Source organism: Gavia stellata, chromosome 8 (genome assembly GCF_030936135.1).
Source record: "Gavia stellata isolate bGavSte3 chromosome 8, bGavSte3.hap2, whole genome shotgun sequence".
NCBI classification, from domain to species: domain Eukaryota; kingdom Metazoa; phylum Chordata; class Aves; order Gaviiformes; family Gaviidae; genus Gavia; species Gavia stellata.
The window spans coordinates 25,586,441-25,610,266 of NC_082601.1; the positions used below are offsets into that span (position 1 = coordinate 25,586,441).

At 52.3% G+C, this 23,826-nt stretch overlaps 3 protein-coding genes across 5 annotated transcripts; all 3 read left to right on the top strand.

The window, feature by feature from the left end:
* Nucleotides 1-6,029: 6,029 nt before the first annotated feature.
* On the top strand, nt 6,030-8,518 carry HOXD10 (homeobox D10). The gene is made up of 2 exons (XM_059820637.1): nt 6,030-6,771; nt 8,241-8,518. The coding sequence occupies exons 1-2, from the start codon at nt 6,030-6,032 to the stop codon at nt 8,516-8,518; spliced, it is 1,020 nt and encodes a 339-aa protein (XP_059676620.1).
* A 3,978-nt stretch (nt 8,519-12,496) lies between these two features.
* Nucleotides 12,497-13,827, top strand: HOXD9 (homeobox D9). Its single transcript, XM_059820620.1, has 2 exons — nt 12,497-13,157; nt 13,586-13,827. The coding sequence occupies exons 1-2, from the start codon at nt 12,497-12,499 to the stop codon at nt 13,825-13,827; spliced, it is 903 nt and encodes a 300-aa protein (XP_059676603.1).
* Nucleotides 13,828-18,782: 4,955 nt separating this feature from the next.
* HOXD8 (homeobox D8) lies at nt 18,783-20,621 on the top strand. 3 transcript variants are annotated; one of them, XM_059820478.1, is made up of 3 exons: nt 18,783-18,902; nt 19,179-19,326; nt 19,914-20,621. In XM_059820478.1, exons 1-3 carry the CDS (start codon nt 18,783-18,785, stop codon nt 20,207-20,209), a joined length of 564 nt encoding a protein of 187 aa, XP_059676461.1. In that variant the 3' UTR covers nt 20,210-20,621. The 3 variants fall into 3 exon arrangements, with proteins under 3 accessions (XP_059676461.1, XP_059676459.1, XP_059676460.1); XM_059820476.1 differs by having other exon boundaries at nt 18,783-19,326; XM_059820477.1 differs by having other exon boundaries at nt 18,783-19,326; nt 19,917-20,621.
* The last annotated feature ends 3,205 nt before the right edge of the window (nt 20,622-23,826 follow it).

Consider the following 23,826-nt stretch of genomic DNA (forward strand, 5'->3'; position numbering starts at 1 on the left):
ACACACACACTTACTACCGCATAGCTGGCCGTATTAGCAAATGCATCATAACGCCAAGAAAATCCCAGCTGGGTCGAGGTGAGCCTCTCCGCGGCGTGGCGGGGAGCGTGCCCCGCTCCCGTCCCCGCCAGCCGCAGCACGGCGGGCTCCCCGCTTCCCTCGCCTTTCTCTTGGCGCCGCGGGAATTCGCCCCAGATCTCCCTTTTTTTTAGCTCTTAAAAAAAAAAAAAAAAAAAGAAAAGAAGTTTTTTCGCTCAAAAAATATGCGGGGGTTTAGGAAATGCTTCCTAATGTAGGGAGAAAGACGGTCTTTCTACGTAGCTTTTCTGCGGATGTGCGTTTCCCCACAAAGCCCATTCATTAGAAATGCGCAAAGTCGCGGGGAATTTCTCAAAGCATTTCGCCTGACCTTATAGCAAAATTCTCGCGTCTCTCCCGAGCCTTAATCCACGGGGCGAGAACGAGCCGTTTGCTTTTCTGTTCCCTGCAGCGCTTTAACAGTCTGTCGTAGCGGATTATTACGCCTTTAAAATGCTAAGCCACCGCAAAGGAGGGCCGCGGAAACCGAAGCACCCGAGCATTAATCCTGCCTAAATGCTCGGTGATAGCAGTTTTAAGTTTCTATTTAGAAAGAAAGGAAGAAACCCACGGCTGCGAGGAAATGGAGCTGAGGAGAAGGAGCGGGGAGGACTCCCCCGCTGCTGGGCGGCCCACGGCCACAGGAGGGCGCGCCCGTGCCCCGGAATGCCCGCGGCCGTCCCGCTCTGCAGGTCTGCTTCCCCCCAATCATCATCCCCCTGCTAATAAAATATCTAATATATAAGTAACGATAAGATTTCAGGGCCTTCCAAATGAGAAAATAAGGCATCAGAAAGATTTATTAAACAAATAACCCATAACCGTGACGTGCTGGAGAAATATGCCACTTTAAAAGATATTTTTTTTTCCGGGGGGTCGTAATCTTTTATACTGCATCCGAGCTTTAAAAAAAATCCCATAATTTTAAGAAATAAAAAAACCCCCACAACCCAGCGATATTCAGAATTCGTTCCCTAGAACGAAAATCTATTTACTTCTTTAAGGACAGCCTTAACGCGGATGGAACAACAGTAATATAAACCCCATGCGTTTCCACAGTTTATCTTCGCTTCTTATTCGAGGCTTTTTCCTAAATAAACCTCTAGGTACAGAAAACGTAATTTTTAAAGCATATTTTATTTAAAGGCGAGATTAACGTTAGATCCTGAGAGTGCTTATTTTTTAAAGGAGAGGCAGAGAGACTAAAGCGAAAAGAAGATATTTTTAATATCCGAACATCACCTTGCCAAGGCATTGCTGAATGAAATCCCTCTCCTTAAAAGTACTGTGGAGATCTATTAAAATGAAACTAGAGATTAGAAAATTAAAGTGACGCTTATGAATTTCCTGGACGCTCTCCAGTGACCGAGCGTGTCCCGTTTTTCCGGTTTTCTGTTTTATTTTCTTCCCTCCAGTGCGCACTTTGGGTCAGAATTTGAGGAAAGAAAGGGCTTCGCTGCTGTCTGCTTGTTTGCAGAATTCGTCGAAATCTATTTCACTTTGGCTCAGCCATATTCCGCATTTTTTAAAGCCCCGTCTCTCATGAAAGCATTTGTTGGCACTCTGTCTGCTCGGTTCTTGGGATTTTTTTTTTTTTTAGAAGTTCATTGTTAACAGTTTCCTAGAAATAGCCTTTCCGTCGGTAATAAAATGGCATTGTACCCTCCGAAATCCTCGGGATCCCTGACGCCAAAGGTATCCCTTGCAGGCGCAGCCGGAGCCCGAAGGAAAATCCCCAGGTCTCGGTGGAGACACCCATTTCAAGAGGGAGACGTTCAGCGAAGTTTTTTGTGTTTGTTTGTTTTTCTTGGCGTGAGAGTGCTCCTTGTGAGAGCCCACACCAACCCCGGCCCCGTCAGGCTTCGTACGAGGTGCTTTAACCCCCCGCAATTACAGCGAGGCCGATCTCAGCGAATGTGAACGAGTGATGGGAGCCGGGATGTGTCGTCAATTTAAAAAAATACACCGGAATGTGGAAACGCCGCTTTCTTCTTTTTTGAATCATCGTGTAAATGGGATGATTCTGTGCGAGCCTATAATACCTTCTATTATTTTTCCCTTTCCCCCCCCCCCTCCTTTCTCTGTTTTATTCCTTTAGACGGAAAAAGGCTGTGAGCTGTTTCCAAATGTCTTTGGGCTTGTCCTTTAAGGAGAACGAAAAGGGCATTTGCTTATTTTCTGATTAAACTACAAATGCGGCAGGAATCTGCCGAAAGAGAAATGTGCAGCCCAGATACCGAGGCTGAGGGCAACACGGGCGACCGGTCTCCACGCTAAAATCTCATCATGCCACATATGCACGTCTGTGTCCAGAGAAATATAGAAATACAATAGAGGAAGGGCTGAGGCTTCGGGCGAGGCTGGGAGTACAGTCAGTGCTGCTGGGCGATCCCCCCGCTCAGAAACAACACCTTTGAAGAAATGGCCAGCGTGCTATTTTGTTTATTTTATAAGCTTTCATATCTGGGAGAAGGCAAAATGTCATCAGTATCCGCCTCCCCCTCGCCCTCGGTCAAAAAAATCGAGGCAGTCTGAGCCCTCAGCCCAGACGCCGACTCTTTCTATGAAAATATGGCACATAGAAATCTGGGCAACGTGACAGTTGCATTATTAAAAGAAGAAAGGACACAATATCGTAGCCAATTTTTTTTTTTTCCCTTAAATAAAAAGTATTCTTCAATCTCCCTGCAATATAACAGCGTGGCATAAAATATGCAATCCGCGCGTTTAAAGGCAACCTAAATAAAATGCTGAAATCGCGTAAATGAAAGGAATTTTACTAAAAGCTTCCTAGGTCCCAGCCTGTTTTTAAAATAAGCTATTTCTCGCAATACCTTTGTTACTGCAGGCATCTGCAAAATATCTAGTCTCTTTCGTACCTCTCTTACCCATCCCCCTCCCATAATGAGACACAAACACAGCAAATTGCAACTATGAGAATCCTCAGCGCAGCCGAGAAAAAACATAATCATATCACCAGTAATAAGGTTTAGGGAGATAAGGCGGTGCAAATTAAGCCCCGCTGCCACGTCTGGTAACCTCAAGTTTTTAGCCCTGACATTTGCTAGAGGAGAAAACTGTAATGTCCACCTATGCTTTATTACAAACAGTAATTTACATCTGCATGGAGCCATTGGTTGGGTTGGTTTTTTTTTTTTCCTCCCTCGTTGGGAAAAATACGGGGCTCTGAGAGCAAAACCTTTATATTAATGTAGATTGTATATCTCATTTATTGCACAATATTGATTTATTTATTAATGTTAATTACTTGATTCCATTTTAATATGATTTAAAACAAGAGTGACATTAAATGCCCAGAGCCTAAGTCCCCAGTTCCCCAGTGGCTCTCGCATGTTTATTCAACTTCTATTTACATCAAACTTAAACTTTCCTACTGTTCATTTTCAATAAAAAACTGCTGCCCGTTTCTAAAAACCCTCATGATTTATCGTGAGCGAAGGGTCTTACGGAGCTGTTTGCCAGTCCTGAATGCGATATTTAAATCATTATCATCACCGCCATCATCCGAGTTTCCGTGTAGTGACATGCAAGACATTCATATTTTCAATTAAAAAAATCAAAGAGCCCTCATGTCTAATCAGGAGCCAAGGAGTGAGCTTCCCTAGCACCGGCGAGGCCGGCGTGGGAAGCAGCTCAGCATTTGCCTGTTGTTGTAACTTCGCTGTTGGGCGAAACCCGCTGCAGACCCCTGGGCTAGGGCTTCAGCGGGGGGATTTCGGGGACCCCCTTTTCTTCAAGTGTAAATAAGGCTTACGAAAGAGCCGTTTGATGGGCATAAAATTCCTGATTAGATTTAACAGTCCAGTCTTAAACTGCGTCCAGGAAAGAAGCATTTTGTCGCTTTAAACTCTGTGGGTTGTCCGGGCTGTTGTTGAAGGGGAGGAAATTGCTAGAAAGCGCGGGGGGGAACGCCGCGGCGGAGGGAGCGTCGCGGGCTCCGCCGCCGCTTCTCTCCCGGCGCAGGCAAGTCTTAGCAATGGCTCTGATCATGATCTTAAGCTGCATCTCGCCGAAGCGCCCGCGGCTCTGCTCAGCCCGCGGCGGCGGCGAAGCGTGCCCGGAGAGGGCAGGGGGCTGCGCCGGGCGCAGGGGATGCGGCGAGAGGGTCCTGAAAGCAGCGAGCACGGCGGAGGTAATATCTGAACTCTGCGGCAAGCCGGGAGCTGGAGGCTGCAGCTGCGAAGGACACTGGCTCTTAACCTGACAATGATGTTGTATTTGAACAGCTGCGATAAGGTTTTAAAAGGTCTGTCTCATTGCCACAGCGAAATTTTCAGCAGGGTTATTGTTTCCAGCAGCCTAAAGTGTACGGTGAGGCGCAAAACACCCACATGCCAGGAAACAGGGGAAAACTCGGACCCACGCTGGTGGAAAACGCGTGGTTTTCAGCTGGGCTGAAAGACGCATTTACATTTTTTGGCATCCTTTCACGTGCTGCCCGCTCTCGGAGATCTGAAAGGGCGTTGTGATGGTAGAAAGGCCCAGAATAAACAGGCGGGTGAATCCGAAACAAAAATTATCAACAAGTTCACAAGTTGTCTGGGTGAGGGTCCTTGACAGCATTAGTGCCGGATAAGAAATACTCCGGTCTGAGAACAGTTGTGGTTTTTTTTTTTTTTTTTTTTAAAAAAAAGGAAGAGAGAAAGAAAAGAAAAAGAAAGGAAAGGAAAGGAAAGGAAAGGAAGAAGTGTAATAAACAGTTTGTAACATCACTATTTAAAATGTAATAGCTGCGGGTGTAAATATGGGTACGAAGTGGGGGGAAAAACAGTAAAACACGTTTAAAATGTTGGGACGGAAAAATCTGATTTGCCATGTAGACAGTTACTCTTGCCTTCGGTACTTTTTTTTTTTAATAATTCAGATGCATTTATCCTTCTTCTTCTTCTTAAAAAAAAAAAAAAAAGGAAAGAAAAAGAAAAAGTTGCTGGAGGAGTTGCAGTGAGGATATGAGTTTCTCTATGCTTTTTAATGAGCAATACTACAGAAGGAGAAATTATCTTTATGATGCTTTCAGTTTCCAGGGCAAGTGAAAAGCCCACTTTTTTTCCCAGGCGGTCGGGAGAGAGCATTGTAAAATAATTTTAGGAATGCAGCCTCCCTATAAAACTCGAGTTATGACAAAAGTCTAGCTTTTAATATTTGACGATTTGTGTTAAAACAAAAATTGACCTTCTCGGTTAGCAGCGAGGAAAAAAATCAATAGCATAATTTTCAATAATTCATAACGCGAACGCCATTATGCTAAATCTTAACTATTAATCTTATCCTTTACAAAGTCTCGATTGATTTGTTAATAAAATATCTTCCCGTGCGCGGCAACAGAGGGTATAACTCTTGAAAAAGCTTCAGAAGCAAGAAAATTACCAAGTAGCCCAAGAATGTAGATGAGGCTTTTATTGATCGCCCCTGATTCTCCTTAATACGCATTAATAAATCCCGCAACCTTTTGTCCCCGCACTTGTCAGAAGCGGGGCTTTTACAGGAGCCATCGCGGGCAGGCACGTTTTTCCGCCCGGCCGCGCCGCCCGGCGGGTTCCGCGCCCGCGGAGGCTCCGCGGCGCGGCGCGGCGCGGGGGCGGGGGGGCGCGCGGGGCGGCGCGGCGCGAGGCGGCGCGGCGGGGCGCGGCGGGGCCCGGGCCGGCTGCCGCAGCGCGGGCGGCGGGCGCGGCGCGGCGCGGCGCGGCGCGGCGGTGCGGTGCGGTGCCGGCGCGGCGGCCTAGGGGTCGCTGTTGACCGCGGCGGGGCGCGGCGGGGCGGCGCGGCGGGGCGCGTCAGCGGCGGGGCGGCGGGGCGCGGGGCGGCGGGCGCTGCCATTGGCCCGGCTGTCATGTGGTCGCGCGGAGGCATCCGCAATTACACGGGAATGTTTTCCTAGAGATGTCAGCCTACAAAGGACACAATCTCTCTTCCTCAAATTCCGCCCCAAAATGTCCTTTCCCAACAGCTCTCCTGCCGCTAATACTTTTTTAGTAGATTCTCTCATCAGTGCGTGCAGGAGTGACAGTTTCTACTCCAACAGCGCCAGCATGTATATGCCACCTAGCACAGACATTGGGACGTATGGGATGCAAACCTGTGGACTCCTTCCGTCTCTGGCTAAAAGAGAAGTTAATCACCAAAATATGGGTATGAATGTACATCCTTATATACCTCAAGTAGACACTTGGACAGACCCGAACAGATCTTGTCGAATAGAGCAACCTGTTACACAGCAGGTCCCCACTTGTTCCTTCACTACAAATATTAAAGAAGAAAGCAATTGCTGCATGTATTCCGATAAGAGATCCAAACTCATTTCTGCAGACGTCCCTTCCTACCAGAGGCTGGTGTCTGAATCATGCCCCATTGAGAACCCCGAGGTTCCCGTCCCAGGATATTTTAGACTGAGCCAGACCTACGCCACTGGGAAAACCCAAGAGTACAATAATAGCCCTGAAACGAGTTCAACTGTAATGTTACAGTTAAACCCTCGCGGCAGCTCCAAACCGCAGATATCTGCTCAACTTCAGCTGGAAAAGAAAATGAATGAAAACCCGAACAACCAAGACAGCACCGCAAAAGTCTCTCAAGTGGAAAGTCCCGAGCCCAAGTCCACGTTGCAAGACGAGCGGAGCTGCCTGCCCGAAGGCTCCGTGTCCAGCCCAGAAGTCCAGGAGAAGGAGAGTAAAGGTCTGTATTACCGAGTTTAAGCCGTGCCGTGGTGTAACCCCAACACGCCAGCACCGTAAAGCACGCTCGAATATGCTAGCGAGCACCACAGCCACCACATTTAATGCTAAGGAGTATCGGGCTGCAGGTGCTGTGTCTCTGAAGATTTTGGCAGGCAGAAACGCTACACGAAAGGGTCCAAAGATGTGCTGTAGAGATCTGCCTCTCCCGTGCATGCAGACCGCCTCTGTGATGCGGGGATAGAGCCGTGTGCTCCTTAATGCGCTGCAGCAGCCAAAAGCAGCCCCATACCTCTGAAAAAGCAGGTCTGGAGGCTGTAAAATACGACCAGCTCAACTTTCCTCTCGTAATATTTCGCTGATTCTTCTTTTTTTATTATTATTATTATTATTATTGTTATTATTATTATTTTTTCTCACTGAGCCTTACTGCGGTTTGATTGCGTTTAAAGTTAATTACGATCCTATTAAAATAGGTGAGGAATAGGTGCTACCAGGCTGGGTAAAGTTGGAAACAAATGCACAATGAAAGCAGCAGCCCGCTATCTGCCTGGTCCAAAGGTGGAATCTTTCAGTGTGGTGCTTTAGATAACCTTGGGTCGGTCTCCAAAAGTGCAGCAGTATTTTGAAATGCGTTTGCAAGCTAAAGGTGGTGGTAATCTGATTTTATTTCCCCTTTAAAAGTGCACTAAAGCCTTCCTTTCGAACGGCGGGTGTCGAAGAATCCCAAACCGGGAAATTTTCTCCTATCAAAATGTACTTTGCAACCTCTAGGTCGATTTTTACCCTACGTGTGAATGGAGATTCTCTTTATCTGAATTATATTTACAGCCCAGGTCTAGGTTGATGTGAGGCAGATTTGTTTCTGGTGGGGAAAAAAAAATCTAAAAGGAAAATGAAAAAAAAAAAAAAAAAAAAACCAAACCAACCACAAAACAAAAAAACCCGAGGCAGAGGGTGTTAATTTCTTGCGTATCTTTTTGGCTGGGAAAACGTCCACGTCTGCTCCTAGGTGTGCTTGTGTGGTTCAGCTGATGGCTGGGGGGAGGCTGCTTCAAAATACGGTGCGAGGGTATTTGGTAATTGGGGTATTTTCGCAGCAAGTGTCGTGGGAGCCCGAGGCGGCCGTGGCGGGGCTAGACCCGTTAAAATGAGGCCACGGGGCTGGTGGCAGGTTAAATATTGTTGGAATGCTAAACGCCAGCTGAAAACTTGAGAGCTCGTTTCGGGAAGGGGCAGGAGAGCGGGGCGGCCGCAAGGCAGGGTGCCGTGTGGTGGGGACGGGCGAGCCCAGCCTGGCAGCAGGTCCCTTCTCTGTGCCCACACCTCACCCGGGCTGTGTTTAATGCCCACATCCACCATAACTGCCAGACACTGCAGAGGAGGGGTCATGGCCAAGGGTACACTCTAACAGCCTGAGGTATTTTTGATTTTTTTTTTTTTCTTCTTCTTCTTCTTTGATTTTGATAGAGGAAATCAAGTCTGATACTCCAACAAGCAATTGGCTAACTGCAAAGAGTGGCAGAAAGAAGAGGTGTCCTTACACTAAACACCAAACACTGGAATTAGAGAAAGAGTTCTTATTCAATATGTATCTCACTCGAGAGCGCCGTCTAGAGATCAGTAAGAGCGTAAACCTCACTGACAGGCAGGTCAAGATTTGGTTTCAAAACCGCAGAATGAAGCTCAAGAAGATGAGCAGGGAGAACCGAATCCGGGAACTGACCGCTAATCTGACCTTCTCTTAAACCCTAACCCCGGGGGGGGCACCAGTGAGGAATGGGCACAGCACCGCCACTTGCTAAAGGCAGGAGAGACTCTGGCAAAACCCGGCATTTTCCAGTTTTGTTTTGGTTTTATTTTCTCATAGAATGTGACTCTTCGTCCTTCTTTTAGCGCTGCAAGTGAATATGTATTACTATGATGAGTATATATAAAACCTAGCACGTGTAATTTATTTTTGTTCTCATCGTAATGCAGGGTAACTATTATTGAATATTATCATTTGGTCTTAACTTATTGGAACTGTCGAACATCCAAGCAATGTGACTTTTTCATGTTTTTACTAACAAAATGGTATTTATGTGGGGCTGTTACAAGGGCCATAACGTTTTGAGTACATTCAACACTTCAAGAGAAAAGGGGGGGAAAAACTTCGGGGGCGGGGGGAAAGAAAAGCACATTATAATGTAACTATCCTCGCAAATGAACTTAGAGATTGTCCTTCGTAAAATGGAATATTTCCTTCTTCTCCACTGTAGACATTTCCTTGTGGTGCATATGTGGAATAGTAGTCGTTCAGCAGCAATATGTCCTTCTTGTGCATGTTCTGTTCGCATGTATAATGCAATAAACTCTGTAAACTACTGCGGTTCCTTTGGTTTTCTACAAATGTTTAAAGTACGGATGCAGGTTGGTCTCCTGATCTTTCTCTATCAGCAGCTCTTTGGACTGATGCACCTTCTTTGCCATTTTCTGGTCTTTGTGTGTGTCTGCCTGGGTTTCTTTCTTTCTTTTTCACCCTTTCCCCCCCCCCCCCCTTCCTTTTTTTAGGGGTGGGGTGGAGACTGGGGCGGGAAATGATGTAAACCTGAATCGTTTATAATTGTGCCTGTAAACAAACGATTAATTGATAAAATGTTGTGTGATGTTCGCAGTCTGACAAACTGAATGAAAAAAAAAAAAAAAGAGAGAGAGAAAGGAAAAAAAAAAAGAAAAACGTAGTAAAATATTATGACCTAAGCTGGACATCCTCATCCAATCAACTCATAAATGGTAAGTGATAAAAAATCTTTCTATTACAAGCTGTCAGCAATATGTGTGTCATTTTATTTGACGTTCGTATGTTGATTTAGAAAATATCAGTCACTGCGTGCTTACAATGTGTAGACTTTGATTTCGTGTCTTTACTCGCTTAAAAAAACCCCATCACACCAAATGCAAAGCTGGGCAGAAGTAAATGTTAAGAAGTTCGGTTCTTGGTCGGCTCAAGAGCTTTCAGAAGATGGTGGATGGGGAAATATTCCCTCAAACATGTGGCAAGATTGGCTTTTTTGAGCAGAAAGGCTCCCAGGCGTGCTTACAAAAGTACACCAGCCTCTTCAGACCTACTTTTGTCACCCTGCACCGTTTCTGTTTGCTCAGAGATCGTTTTATTTCGCGCAATTCCATTTTATTAGCAAACATCCAAATAATGAAGTTCACGACTCTTAACCCTTTCTGTACATAGCTGAAAAATGTTATTAGCAAGGCTCTGCACTGGAAGCTGAGGAAGGGCGTGTGTGTGAGAGAGAGCGGGTGAGTGCCTGTGTGAGCAGAAATACTAAACAGGACTGCAAACGGCTTGCAAATGAACGTGACTCCAAATTGAAGTGCAAATACTTGGGCATACTTTCACCTTCAAACAGTACTGGAAAAATAGCGTGGCTACTGTTTGCGCTGGGAGACCAGCTTGCTCACAATCAACGCCCATTCCTCCCCTAAGCAGTTTCTAAATCAAGAAATTAAACGCAAGACAGTGCCAATGTTGTCTGACTTGGTGACACTGATACTGCTCGTATTGCAGCTGGTGGCGTTGTATTTTGCTCTCGTGTCGCTGGTATTTAATTTAAGCCAATACTTTCTCATGTGCACGTTTACTCGTAGGGCAGACGTATATTTTCCTCAAACCAACGCATCATCGTTTTGAAGCTGCGGGAGCCGCAAGCGCGTAGCTATTTTGTGCTTGCTCTCGTTTCGAAAACAAACAACAAAACGGTGCTCAAAAAAACCCCTCTTTAAATGTTGCATACGTTTGAACCGTCTTTTCTTTTCCTTTAAAGATACTCGCTACATCACCAAGGAAGTTTCAGCAGTGGGAAGTAATTAGCTGGCTCCATACCAAGTGTTTAACGTATATAAAAAAGGACGCTCACTCTAATCTACCGTTTTATATCTGTGTGAAGCGAGGGGCAATTCTTCGCCATCCCACAAACCCTGCTTCTAGAGAAAAATATAAGTATGAAAACCCAAAGGAAAATGCTAAAGCGAGATGACCAAAAAAACCCCCAACTTAAAAAAAAAGCAAGGGAAGGAAAAAGAGAGAGGAAAAGAGGAAGAAAACAACCTAAGAGAGTAATAAATCATTAAATAAACAGGAATTTCAGTCCCTTCCTCATACCGGCCCGCCAGTAGGAAGTGTTTTCCCGGCGCTGCAGTTTGTGCCCTCGGCGGGCTGGGCTGCGGGTGCTCCGCTAACTGTGTGCCTTTCCTCCAGATCCCGACGCAGCCGCCGGCCCTCGCTCGGGAGAGCAGGCAGGGGCAGAAGACCATGGGTAATCTGGTTTTCCATACTCGCTGGGCACCGTTTCGCTCGTGGAAGGATGAGCGGGCCGGGAGGGAGAGGAGGGGAGGGGAGGGAAGGGAAGCAAAGGAAGGAAAAGAAAGCAGAGCGGGCAGAACCTCCCGTAGGCATTGAACGTGGCCAGCGCGGCCCGGCCCGGCTCCCCCTGAACGAGGGGCGGAGGTGGCAGCTCTGCCGGCGAGCGGGGGGCAGCGGCAGCCCCGCGCCCCTCCGCGGGCCGGAGCCCGCCCGCCCGCCCGCCTGCTCGGCCCCTGCCCCGCGGCCGCGGCGCTGCCCGCGGCGGGGCCAGGCGGCCTCCTCCGGGCAGCGCTGGCCCGCGTCCCCTCCCGGGCCGCGCTGGGCACCGTAAGGGGGGCTGTGTCGGAGCTGTGCAGCCCCAAAGTTTCGCGGATACAGGAGCATGTGTTCAGCCACACGTCAGTTGTGCTCGGAGACACAGGCTTTGCTGTTTCCATCCGTCCATTTTATTAGGGACACATTAATCTATAATCAAATACACCTCATAAAATTTTTATTGAAAGGCATAAAATCATTACAGAGGTCTTCCACCTGTTTTAAAACAACACAATGGGCATCTCTTTTAAAAAGCGTATCCTTTCCATGGAAACTTTCTGTCCGGGGCGGGGGGGGGGGGGGGGGGGGAGCGGATAATAATACCCGCACATGCTCTGAAATATGGAAGTACCGCAATGTGCTTTTACTGTAACATTTTCCTGTTTTATGAGAAGTCGTTACAGTCCCAGCTTGCGATGGTTTGTTTTTACAGGCAAGAATCCCCCTTTCCCAGCGGGTTTCCCCAGCAGCTTGGAGTGTGATTAGCAAGCCAAGGCTGTTGGATTTATTTAAACACCCTGCCTCTCATTGATTAAGAAATGAATGGCAGAAATCACTCAAAGGAGGTGAAGAAATAGTCCGCGCCCGCCGCGCCCGTGGGCTGCCAGCGCGGCCACGCCCGCCGCGCCCCGGGCAGGCAGGGCGGGCAGGCGGGCAGGGCAGACGGGCAGCGAAGGCAGGCAGGCGGGCAGGGCGGGCAGGGCAGGCGGGCGAGCGGGGCAGGCAGGCGGGCAGGGCAGGCAGGGCAGGCAGGGCAGGCGGGCGGGCGAGCGGGCAGGCGGGCGGGCGGGCGGGCGGCCCCGGCGCTGTCCGGGCGCGCAGCCGGCGCGGCGCGCTGTGCGGGGCCGTTGTTGTTGATGATTTTTTTTTTAATCACAGCAGCCCCAGTTTAGCGGATTGATTTACTCTCAGTATTGGTAAATATGATCACGTGGGCTCCGCAACCAATGGTTGAGGGTTGCAGTCTGCAAAATACTACGATTGTTCTCCGGGAGGGTATCATATACAGTTAACAGTGTAACCTTTTATATGACTAAGAGGGGAGCCTAAAATGTCGTCTAGTGGCACCATAAGTAACTATTATGTCGATTCTCTCATAGGCCATGAAAGCGAAGAAGTTTACGGGAGTAGATTCGTCCAGGGAGGTCACAGTGCGACCTCCAGGCCATCAGGTGTTGCAGAGGGTTCAGATTTTTCCTCCTGTAGCTTTGCACCAAAATCCACCGTGTTCTCCACCTCCTGGTCCACGGTTCACCCTCAGCCGTCTGCGGCAATGACCGGGATCTACCACCCCTACATGCACCAGCCCCACTTAGGGGCAGCCGACGCCGGCCGCTACGTGCGCTCCTGGATTGAGCCCTTCCCGGGCTTCCCGGGCGGCGGCGGCGGCGGCGGCAGCGGCGGCGGCGGCAGCGGCGGCTCCGCGTCCAGCTCCGGCTCCTCCAACGGGCGCCACTACGGGATAAAGCCGGAGACGGGAGCAGCCGCCTCCTCGTCTTCCTCCTCCTCCTCCTCCTCCTCCAAAAGGACTGAGTGCTCCTCGTCCCGGGATTCCCAGGGGATCGGTGTGCCCGAGTACACGTGCAGCTCCTTCCTCCAGGAGCCCCGGGAGAAGGCGGCTGCCGGCAGCTCCAAGGACCCCGCCGCCTGCAGCCACAACCCCAGCCCGAGCAGCGATCTGAAGGAGGAGAAACAGCAGCAACTTGACCCAAGTAAGTAAAAAAAAAAAAAAAAAAAAGGGGGGGGGGGAGAGAGGGAGAGAGGCAGAGAGAGGGGCAGAGAGAGAGAAAGAAAGGAAGAAAGAAAGAAAGAAAGAAAGAAAGAAAGAAAGAAAGAGAGAAATTGCCCCTTTGATTTATTGCCGAAACCTGTAAGGCTCGAATGTGCAAAACTGATAGTTTTACTAACCTATAAAAACGTCTAGACGCCTACCCCAGCGCAAGCAGCAACAAGCACCCATAAAAGACTCCACATAACCACCTACCATCAAGACATCATTTGTACAGTAAACAGACTGGGGCATTAAGGCTTTTATGATAATTCCTCCAAAGTTGTGAAAACAGTCCATCCTTCGTTAAATTAATTTAACGACCTTTCTCTCCCCCCCCGCCCCGTTCCCTATATACCTCCCTTCTTCCAGATAACCCTGCAGCAAACTGGATCCATGCTCGTTCAACGAGGAAAAAGCGTTGTCCCTACACAAAGTATCAAACTTTGGAACTGGAAAAGGAATTTCTCTTTAACATGTACCTCACACGAGACCGCCGTTACGAAGTAGCTAGGATTTTAAATCTCACAGAGAGACAGGTCAAAATCTGGTTTCAGAACAGAAGAATGAAAATGAAAAAGATGAACAAGGAGAAAGGCAATAAAGGAGACTAACGCTGGGGTGGAAATGCAGTTGGGGAATATTGCTTTAGTTTTGAGTTTGGGGCTTTTGGGTTTTGTTTTGGGTTTGGGTTTTTGGTTGTGGGGTTGGGTTTGGTTTTTTTTTTTTGGTGGTGGTGGTTTGGTTTTACTCTTCCCCTGCCCCTTCAGCCCCACATACGTTTCTCCTCCTCCTCCCGTGCCCCCCCACCCCAGGAACTTTAAATCAATCTGGTCTTCTTTTTTTTTTTTTTTTTTTTTTTTTTTTTTTTTAAGATAGAAGTTAACTGTGGTCTCTGTCAGGTATTTGGGGAAATTTTGTCTTGCTCGCCAACGTGTTGTTTTTCAGAGTCGCTTCATCCGCCCCCCCCCCCCCTTCCCAGACCGTTCGGTTGATGATATTGTGAGTGCACGTTAGCTTTGGGAACTCTATCCGATGTTAAATGTTTGACATGTTTCTTAAAAGTGATGTAGTCTAGATAGTTACTTTGCCAAAATAAAGGTAAGGAAATTAATTATAATTATGATAATAAAATATATCTTAAATCACAGTCGCTTAAATCAATGGGGGTGCTGTGTTGTCCACGATTTACTAAGAGGAAACCTTACCCAAACCCTCTGCTTTCTAGGTCTGAATTTCGCTCCTTCGCAATAGATGCTACAGCGAGGCCACGAGCTATTCCCCCCCTTTAGTGCACTGTTAGGAGGTTGTCTCATCCTCGAAGCCGTTCGCAATAGGCCTAAGGTCTCCCGGTCCCCCGGCTAGCTGGCGTCCCTGCCCCCGGTGACTGTTGTATTAATTAACCACCCCGTGTCTCGAACTACCGACCTGTTGTAATTGTTGTCAGTTGTTACACAATAAAGTCTGCCGTGACCGAACGACAGCGCTGCGGTGAGAGGAGAAATCTGTCTGCCCCTCGCGATGCCCTCCGCGCCGCCGACCCCCCCGCGCAGCCCCCGCGCAGCCCCCGCGCAGCCCGCCGCGGGCCGAGCGCTGCCGGGCCGGGGCCGCGGGAAAGCCGGGCCGCGCTGCCGGGGCAGCAGCACCTCTGGCAGCCACAAAGGCCGGAGCAAAATCACTTCGCCCCCCCTCGCCTCACAGGCGTTTGCTCTCGGAGGTCGGTGGCGGAGAGGCCGCTCGGGCCGCGCCGTGTAGGTGCGCCTGATGCCGCACCGCTCCCCGCCGCCTCACGCACCAGCGGTCTTTGGAACACCAGCCATCTCTTGGGGTAATTTGGGGAATATTTCCACAGCGGGCCTCCCGAGCCAGTGAAGCAAAATTATGCCTATTCCCTTAAACCTTTTTTTTTTTTTTTTTTTTTTCTTTCCCCCCCTGGCCGTTTGTAACCTCTGCGCTCTTTAATCTGAAGGTTGGGAAGCTCTGGGGGGACACGGCTGCTTCCAAACGTTCAGCTTTGCTGGCGAGAGCTCATTTAGCAACGCGCCTCATGCCTTCTACATTTATAAGCACACATGACTTTATGAAGATAATTGAGATGAAGTTCATTGTAAAAAATGCTTTATTTAAAGAGCAACCGTTAAAATGAAGGACCCGTAAATATTTACGAGCAGTTCGGTTAATTCAAGATTAAGGGGAGAGCTGAGAGACCTGGTGTTTAATGTTTTTTGCCTCTATTAAAAAAAAAAAAAAAGCAACAGGCAAAAGTATGCAGTGCCAGGAAAAGGTGTTGCATTGCTTCCCATCCATTGTCGAGAAGATACCTATAATTCTTTTAAAACAGGAAGAACCGCGGTATAATAAAACCATTGAGATGGCTAGACGTCTGGACCTAATGAGTTTACGATATGCTATGGCGCTTTTCTTTGAAACCACCTTATTTTGATGTTTGTGTTTGTTAGAGGGGAAAAAAGCCAAAAAATGCAGACAAACTAGGTCTTAAAATCTTGGACTATAAATTTCAGTATGTCAGCGTTGGGCCAAGGCAACAGACTCGAAAAAGACCTGAAGGTCACGGAACTGAGAGATCTTACAAAGTCCACTGATTTGTTGAAATCTATTTTATTGGATATTCTCCCGCAGTGAATCCTAGGATGTTAGCCTCCCTGTTTTCGAAAATAACCGTGGAGGGGCTTGATCTATAACTAACAACATGTAAAGAATATTCTTGCCACACCACACTCTATTATGTCGATTCTAGCAGAGGCTCTGGTAAGAAATTGTCACCAAGCCCACACTATCTCTTTTTAATATTTTCCCTCGGGCGGATTGACAGATTTTACCTTGTACGTTTTCTTTTCCCCCCCCCCTTTGATTACCTGTTTCTAATATTGTGTGTGTTTATTTCAAAATGGCAGAAAGAAAACCCAGCGTCTCGAACGACGAAACGCAGTACTTCCATAGACATTACTTTTAGTGTCAAACTAAACAATAATTTAATTCCTACGCGTTGGTTGTGTTAATATATGTTTGTACATATGCACAGTCGCGTGCCCACGCACACGCATTATACCGAATAATTCACAGGCGTGTGTGATGGGGGGGGGTGAACAAAGATTCATCTTTACTTTCGTTTACATAAATCAATCCATAAATACATAAATGCAGGGGCAAACAAAATAACATGTTCAAGACAAAAACGTATAGCTCTGAGACTACCACACATGGAGAATTCGTGGTGTAATATGTGGGGAAACATGATCGAAAACGCGATAGCAGCGGTCTTCAAAGCTCAGGCGTCTTTCCTGGCTGCCATGTGTAAACGAGGCGCATTCTTTGTATGTAGTTAATTATAGCACTGGCAAAAAAATAAAAGAGGGTCACCGAAATGTGCTAAGAAAATGGCACTGTAAACTCCGGCCGACAAAAAAAAAAAAAAAAAAAAAAAAAAAAGAGAGAGAGAGAGAGAAAAGGAAAAAAAGAAAAAGCCAAAACCAGAAAGCAAAGGAAGAGCCGCTCATCGCCGAGAGCCCCGCCGGAGGGGCGCAGAGCCGCGCCGGTGTCCCGCAGTGGCACCGGGGCCTTGCGGAGCCGTTCGGGTTTCTGGCGGAACCACCGGCCGGGAGAGCCGCGGGCAGCGCGGGCAGCGCCGGGCGGGAGGGCGCTGCCTGCCGCCTCCGCCGCGCACCGCCAGAGGGCGCCCGCGCTCCACTCTAGCGCCGCTGCCGCGCCCCGCTCTCCGCGCAGCGCTCCGCGCCCCGCGCTCCGCGCCCCCGGCCGGGGGGAACCGCGGTTGCGCCGCTGGCACCGCAGACCCACGCGGGCGGCGCCCCGGCGGGATGAGCATGCGGAGGGGCGGAGGGGCCCCGGCGCGGATGCGGGAAGCAGCCGCTGCCCCTCCGCGCCCCTCCGCAGGGCGCGGCGGTGTTCCTCTGCCGCCGCTCCCGCCCTGCCCGGCCTGGCCTTCTGCCTTCTCGCCGCTCTCTTGCGACGGGCTTTTGCTGCTGCCTGTCCTCGTCGTACCAAAAATCCGTGCGCCCCCCCCGGGCCTCTCCCGCCCCCCGCCTGGCCCCGGGCTGCTCGGGGGTCCCTGAGCCTCCGCCGGCTTCCCAAAGGCGCGTGCCCCGGCCCGCGGGGCCCCTGGCCGGGCGGGGGTGTCGCTGCGGGCCCAGGGCCCGTCCAGGCCCTCATATGCGGGGCAGCCGGGCTGGTCACCGAGACAAAGCGAGTTAACTGGCATGGAGGCGGGGGGGGGGTGTGTGTGTGTGTGTGATGGGGAAGGAGCCTGCGATGCCTTTTATGTAACCACAAATATTTTTTGTCGATTCACACCAGACGGTCACACGTGGCTCTGGCGGGGCCCGTATTATATTTCACCTACATTTTTCGTCTCTCTTCAAAATAGGGCGGACTCGAGCTCCTGGGGGTGTCTGTCCGAAAAGCTGGTTCCCTGTGCAGGACGAAGCGGGGAAGAGAGGACTGGAGACGGCGCTTCCCGGAGCGCGGGGAGCGGAGCCCGCGCAGGCGGCCGGGCCGCGGTCCCTCCGCGGGGCCGGCCGGCCCGAGAAACCGGGGCAGCGCCGAGCCCGCCGGGCAGCGCCTTCCTTCCTTCCTCCCGGAGAACAGGGCTCGCTTATTTCGGACCGCGTCCCCGGGCGGTGCTAACCGCTCACCCACACAATTTTTTTTCTTTCCTCCCCCTCTCTGCCTCGCTAATGACGTCCACCAAGGGCGAAATGATGGAAAGTATATTCATAGGCATGATTTCCATTAAGTATCAATTAACCTGGAGCCTCAGCCATGCGTGCACGGCGTCAAGGGTAAATGTGCATCTCATTTCCCGCGCTCTGCTCGCCTGCAAGGAAATGACCCGGAGGCCCCGCTGGCACCGGGGCCGGCCGCTGCACGCTGCCGCCCTTCGGGCCCCCCAGCTGCCCTCGCCGGCACCCCCGGCTCCCTGCGCCGGGCACCGGCTCCCTCGGCGGGTCTCTGCCCTTCCCGGCCGGCGGTGCAGGCCGCGCTTCGGTGCTTAGCCGCGGCCCTGAGCCCGGGGCAGCGCAACCTAGGCGGGCCGGGCGGCGTCGCCCCGGGCAGCGCGCCCGCGGTTATCGCGCGGGATCTGCGCGGTCGCCTCGCCCCTGCGCGGCGGGGCTTTCGGCGGCTCCTGGCGAGCGCGCACCGGCGGGGGGAGCGGGGGCGCCGCGGCTGGGGTGGATCCGGGCAGGGCTGGGCCGGGTTTTTTTCTTGCCTGAGGAGCGGCACATGTAAACTGAAGCCAAAAGTCCCCCCTGAGCTCATGAGCGTGTGTGTGTGTGTGTGTGTGTGCGTGTGCGTGTGCGTGCGCGAGCTGCTGTGTGCCTAATAGGAAATAGTAAAAGCAGTGAGGCAGGTCATTTTGAGAGCGATTATATTCCAGTCCTGGTCACCACGTACGCGGAGAGCAGGAGCGGGGAGCGCACGGGCGAGCGGCGGCGGCGGCATGAGCGCGGCGTAGAGGCACCGGCGGCGGCGGCGGCGGGAGCAGCGCCCCGTGCCCGCGCCCGCGCCCCCGCCTGCCGCTGCCCCCTCCCCGATGAGCTCCTACTTTGTCAACCCGCTGTACTCCAAGTACAAGGCGGCGGCGGCGGCGGCGGCGGCGGCGGCGGGGGAGCCCATCAATCCCCCGTACTACGACTGTCACTTCGCGCCCGAGGTGAGCGGCCGCCACGCCGCCGCCGCCGCCGCCGCCGCCGCCGCCCTGCTCTACGGGAACGGCGCGGCCGCCGCCGGCTTCCCGCACCCCGCGCCCGGCGGGGCGGGGGGCGGCGGCGGCGCGGCCGCGGACTTTTACCACCCGGCCGGGGGGAGCCCCACGGCCGCCTACCAGCCGCCTCCTCCTCCCCCCGCCGCGCCTCCGCCTCCTGCCCCCTGCAGCGGGGTTACCTGTCACGGGGAGCCCGCTAAATTTTACGGATACGATAACTTACAGAGACAGCAGATTTTTACGACACAGCAAGAGGCCGAGCTGGTACAATATCCTGACTGTAAATCGTCCAGTGCTAATATTGGCGAGGAACCAGACCACTTAAATCAGAGCTCGTCTCCTGCTCAAATGTTTCCCTGGATGAGACCACAAGGTTGGACGCAGTCAAAAATTTGCTTCCATCTCACGTCTGAGTTCGAAACTTTCTTTTCCTCCTCCCGCTTCTTTCTCGCTGCCTCTCGCTCCCTGCCTCTGCCTCCCTCTCTCCCTGCCGCTCTCCCCGCGATTCCTAGCACGGCGGTGGCTTGCGATAATAAAGCGGTACAGTGAGCAAACAGAAACCTCTGCAGAAGGCGGCTGCCACCCCACGAGTAGCCTTAACGTCGCCCCTCGGACACAGAGGCGCAGCCGACACGCTCGCCCGCCGCCGCTGCCTGAGGGGGAAGGGTGCAGGGCCGGGGGGTGCCGGCCGCCAGACAATAAAGTGGCCCCGTAAACTCGGTCCCGTAAACCCCGGCGCAGGGGGAGAGCTGAGGCGCTTCGCGCATCCGCTATCGCTGTTTTTCCCGCACTCATGTGTAAAGCTCTGGACTCCTCCGTGCCCCCTGCTTTCCCCCCCTGCGCTTCTGCGGGGCTTCTCTCGAGGGATTTCCAGAGGGACTCGAGCCCCCGCTCCCTGCCTGCGCCTTCTTTCGAACGACCACATCAACCTCCAAACCCCTGTGTTTTTGTTTTAAACAGCAGCGCCGGGTAGGAGGAGAGGAAGACAAACATACAGCCGATTCCAGACTCTAGAGCTGGAAAAGGAGTTCCTCTTTAACCCCTATCTGACCAGGAAGAGGAGGATCGAGGTGTCCCACGCACTAGGACTCACCGAGAGGCAGGTAAAGATCTGGTTTCAGAACAGGAGGATGAAATGGAAAAAAGAGAACAACAAGGACAAATTCCCCGCTTCCAGACAAGATGGAAAGGAAGGGGAGGCCAAAAAGGAAGCACATGATCTGGAAGAAGACAGAGCTGAAGGCCAGACGAATTAAATTTTGCCCTAAAAGCCTTTGTGAAAGGCTACAAAAAATAACCAGCGCCATAGCCCCGACATCTCGGCCCGTCTCCCCCTGTACGCGGTCCGGCCGTGGGACGAGTGACCCCGCGTTCCTCCGCTCGACATTTCTCCGCTTCGGGTGCTTCACTTGTTCGTGGTTTTGTGTTGTTTTTAACCGTATCCGGAACAATCTCTAGATTAAACAGTTTATCTATTTCTTTTGGAAATTTGATACAGAGTTTGTAGCAATACATCTCTAATGATATATATACATACTTCGGTTTTTTTTAAATCTTAAAAGACGGTGATTGCGGGAAACGACATAAACTTCCTAATAATAAATGCCAATAAGCAAGACATTTAACAATGCTTTATTAATCAAGACAAGTGCACTTGTACTATTTTAATTCTTGTTCTTATCTTATGCTAAGTAAATTAAATAAATTTAATAAATTTGAAGAAAAGATCTTAGAAATATATTTAACCTTCTGCTATTGATATTTGATTAAAATAAACCAAATCTATTCAAATATAAAATGTATCGGCTTCCTGATATCCTTTTTGTAATCCGCTCCACCAGCAACCTTCAGAGCCTCTCCGCGTCTGGACTCTTTCCTGCGCCTTTCCCCCATTCTTCCTCCGATGCTGGGTGTTTCTGTGGGATCTGGGAATGGCACATTGGATACAAAACCTGGTTTTCGCTCCCTGCCGCCTCCACACCCTGCCACCGCCATTTCGGGGCCTCCAGCCATGGGCTCTGCGAGGCCGGCCCCAAAGCAGCGGCCGCCCGGGACTGCCGTCCCACCTGCGGGCTAAGCCTACGCTCCGGCCCGGCCCTGGGAGCCCCCTCGTCGTGTGCGCCTGGGCCCTGCCTTCTGCTTGTCCTGTGCCCCCCCGGGGCTGCGGGGCAGGGGAGCCGCTGCCGGCGAACATGGCCCTTTACCCCGCGGAGCCGTCCGCTGCCAGCCCGGCTGGGGGGGAGAGGGGACCGCTGTGGGGCTTCCAGCCCCGCCATGCAAACCGCGGCCAAACCAGGCCTAGCCGCTCCGGTGGATGGCCGACGAGCAGAGAAATGCAAAGGTTTTGTGGCCTTGGGTGGGGCTGTAATGGTCTGTGGTCCCAAACCATGCGTAAACGGGAAAAAAGGCATTTCCCCCCCCCAAATATTTTCGCACGGTTTGGGTGCGTTTCCCAGCCGAGGCCGCAGCCGGCGAGGGCAGAGCGTGCCGCACGGTTCCCCGCAGCCACGGGAAGAGAAGTCCGCTCTGATCAGTGAAACGGTTTAATTTATCTCCCCCTCTCCCCTCCCTCCCCTTTCTCCCGCTCCGCGGCGGGGTTCCGCAGACCGCGGTATCTGAGAGGACGGCAGAGAGCAGTCCTTTTTAGGAACAGCAGGCAGAGGGCTGAGGTATGAGGTATAAATCCCTACCAAGACTTCTGCGTCATTTTTTCCCCACCGCCTCACGCCCCTGTGAGTGATGGTTCCGTGAAGGGAACCGCAGGGGCGCGCCAGCAGCTGCGACAAACACGACAAATTTATATTACGTGCCCGAGAAAGGAGCGTGCTCCCAGCGGAGCAGGGACCGAGCCGGGGCCCCGCTCGGGAAGTCACATCCAGGGGCCTCGGGAGGTGCCGGGCTCCGGCCGCCGCCGTGCCCGCCCGGCGCTGGGGCCCTTCTCCGCACCCACCGCTCCGCTCCCGGGAACGGACCCGGCACGGCGGGAGCCGCCGTTCCCGGGGTCGGGATTTGCACGGCGGGTTTAGTTCATTTCGTTTTCCTTCCTCTTCCCCCCGCCCCGCCACCGAGCCAGGCACGCTTCCACTCCTGCAAAGCGCCAGCTCTAGAGGGAGGCACAAGCAAGCGGAGCTATTGTTCTGGGTTTATTTTAATGGCGTAATTGGTTAAAGGTTGTAAACGCGGGGAAACTGCAGCAAAGCAGTGAAGGAAACATTTTGCTGCATGGATTTGCATAAATACACCGGTATCCCTGGTGTCCAGGAAGGATGTGGGGCTGGTGGCGGCAGGTTTAAGGAAACAGTCGCCTGACGCGGAAAAAACCCTCGCTTTTCAAAATAATACCCGCTGCCAGTGGCACCGGCGTGTTGGGTCTCCGGGCAGGGAATGAGCCTTCTTCCCCCGCTGCGCTTGCGGCCGAGGCTGGGCGCAGCGGGGTCCCGGCGGGCCCTGCCGCGGGGAAAGCCGTGCTGCTGCCGCCCGCTGCAAACCCGGGCTGCCTGCGGGGGGAAACGCAGAACGGAGACCTTCACATCCTAGGCTCGTACTTGCCCGTGGAAGAGCTGCTGCCGTAGTTGTTTTTAATTTCCAGACAAAGGGAATAAACCGAAAATATTCCTGACGAAGTTTCCGTTAGCGTCGCTCTCCCTGGGCCGACTGGGAACGCAGCCACGCAGGCAAAACCCGACTTCCTTGTGCACACGCCATTTGCGAAGGCCTAGTGGTTACTGGGATCGTCCCTGTCCTATTTATTAAGAAAAAGAAAAAAATCCCTGTAGGTGTTAAGGTATTTCCACACCCCCCCGCGCCCGCGCCCGTAGCCTGGCAGCTGAACCGTTCTACTTGGAGTCGTGCTAAGAAAAAGAAAAGCCAGCCAGAAATTGGCTCGGGCGGTCAGTAAACCCCCGGTAAAACCGGAGCCATCGAGCTCTGGAGCAAGCAGCGCTATTTTGGCAGGGAAAAGCCGTAGCTGCGCGGGTCGCGGCTGCAGCGGCGGCGAGAGGCCGTCTGTGACAGCCGCAGCGCGGATATACCGCGCCTTTGGTTTCCGCGGAATTTCTCCGTTCCTACGTCGAGTAGCTCTGCGCGGCCGTGGGTGCTGCGGAGCCACCGCGAAAGGTGCCGGTGCCTCGGGCGAGGGACACGCTGCACGGGTGTGATATTCACGGGTTGTGCAACTGCCTGAAGCAGCATTTTAAAAAGACTCTACAGATTTAGGAGTGTTTCTTTTTGTTAGCTCTACTTTCGAAGCAGGTACAGTCAACAGGGAGGCCACTGATGGAGGGCTCTGGCTATTCCCTGAAACAAAAATTGAGCAAGAAACACCCACAATATTCCGTCTCCGAGCCGAGCATTCCCTGTGGACACGGGACCGGTTTTAGTCTTTTCGAGTACTTTCTAGGAATCGGATTTTCCCTGTTGGCGCCCCGGGTCCGAGCGCCCCGGGCAGGTTTTATGGGGGGCGGAGGCAGCCCCGCCCGGGGGGGCTGGGGGCAGCCTGGGCGCGATGACAGCGCCCGGCGCAACCTGTGGGAACCGCACACTTCGGGGTGGGGAAGCGGCTCCGACCATTTTTATGTCGGCGACGGCTTCGGCCTCAGTAGTGGGCGCTAAAGGAAATGCGGTTTCTTTTAGGGCCCGGCGGAGCGGGGAGGGGGGGGGCGGGAATGCGGGTAAAGCCCCCTTTCGTTGGGGCAAGGCGCGGACCCACCGGGACAGCGCGGTCCCCCCCAGCGCCGGTGTCGCCCCGCTCTCTGCTCGCCGCGCGGATCCCCCGCGCCCCGACCGCGCCCGCGGGGCCCCGCCACCGCGCCCGGGGCGCGCAGGCCGCGGGCAGGCGGAACCGAGGACTCAGTAAAAGCGCAGCGCGCAGGCG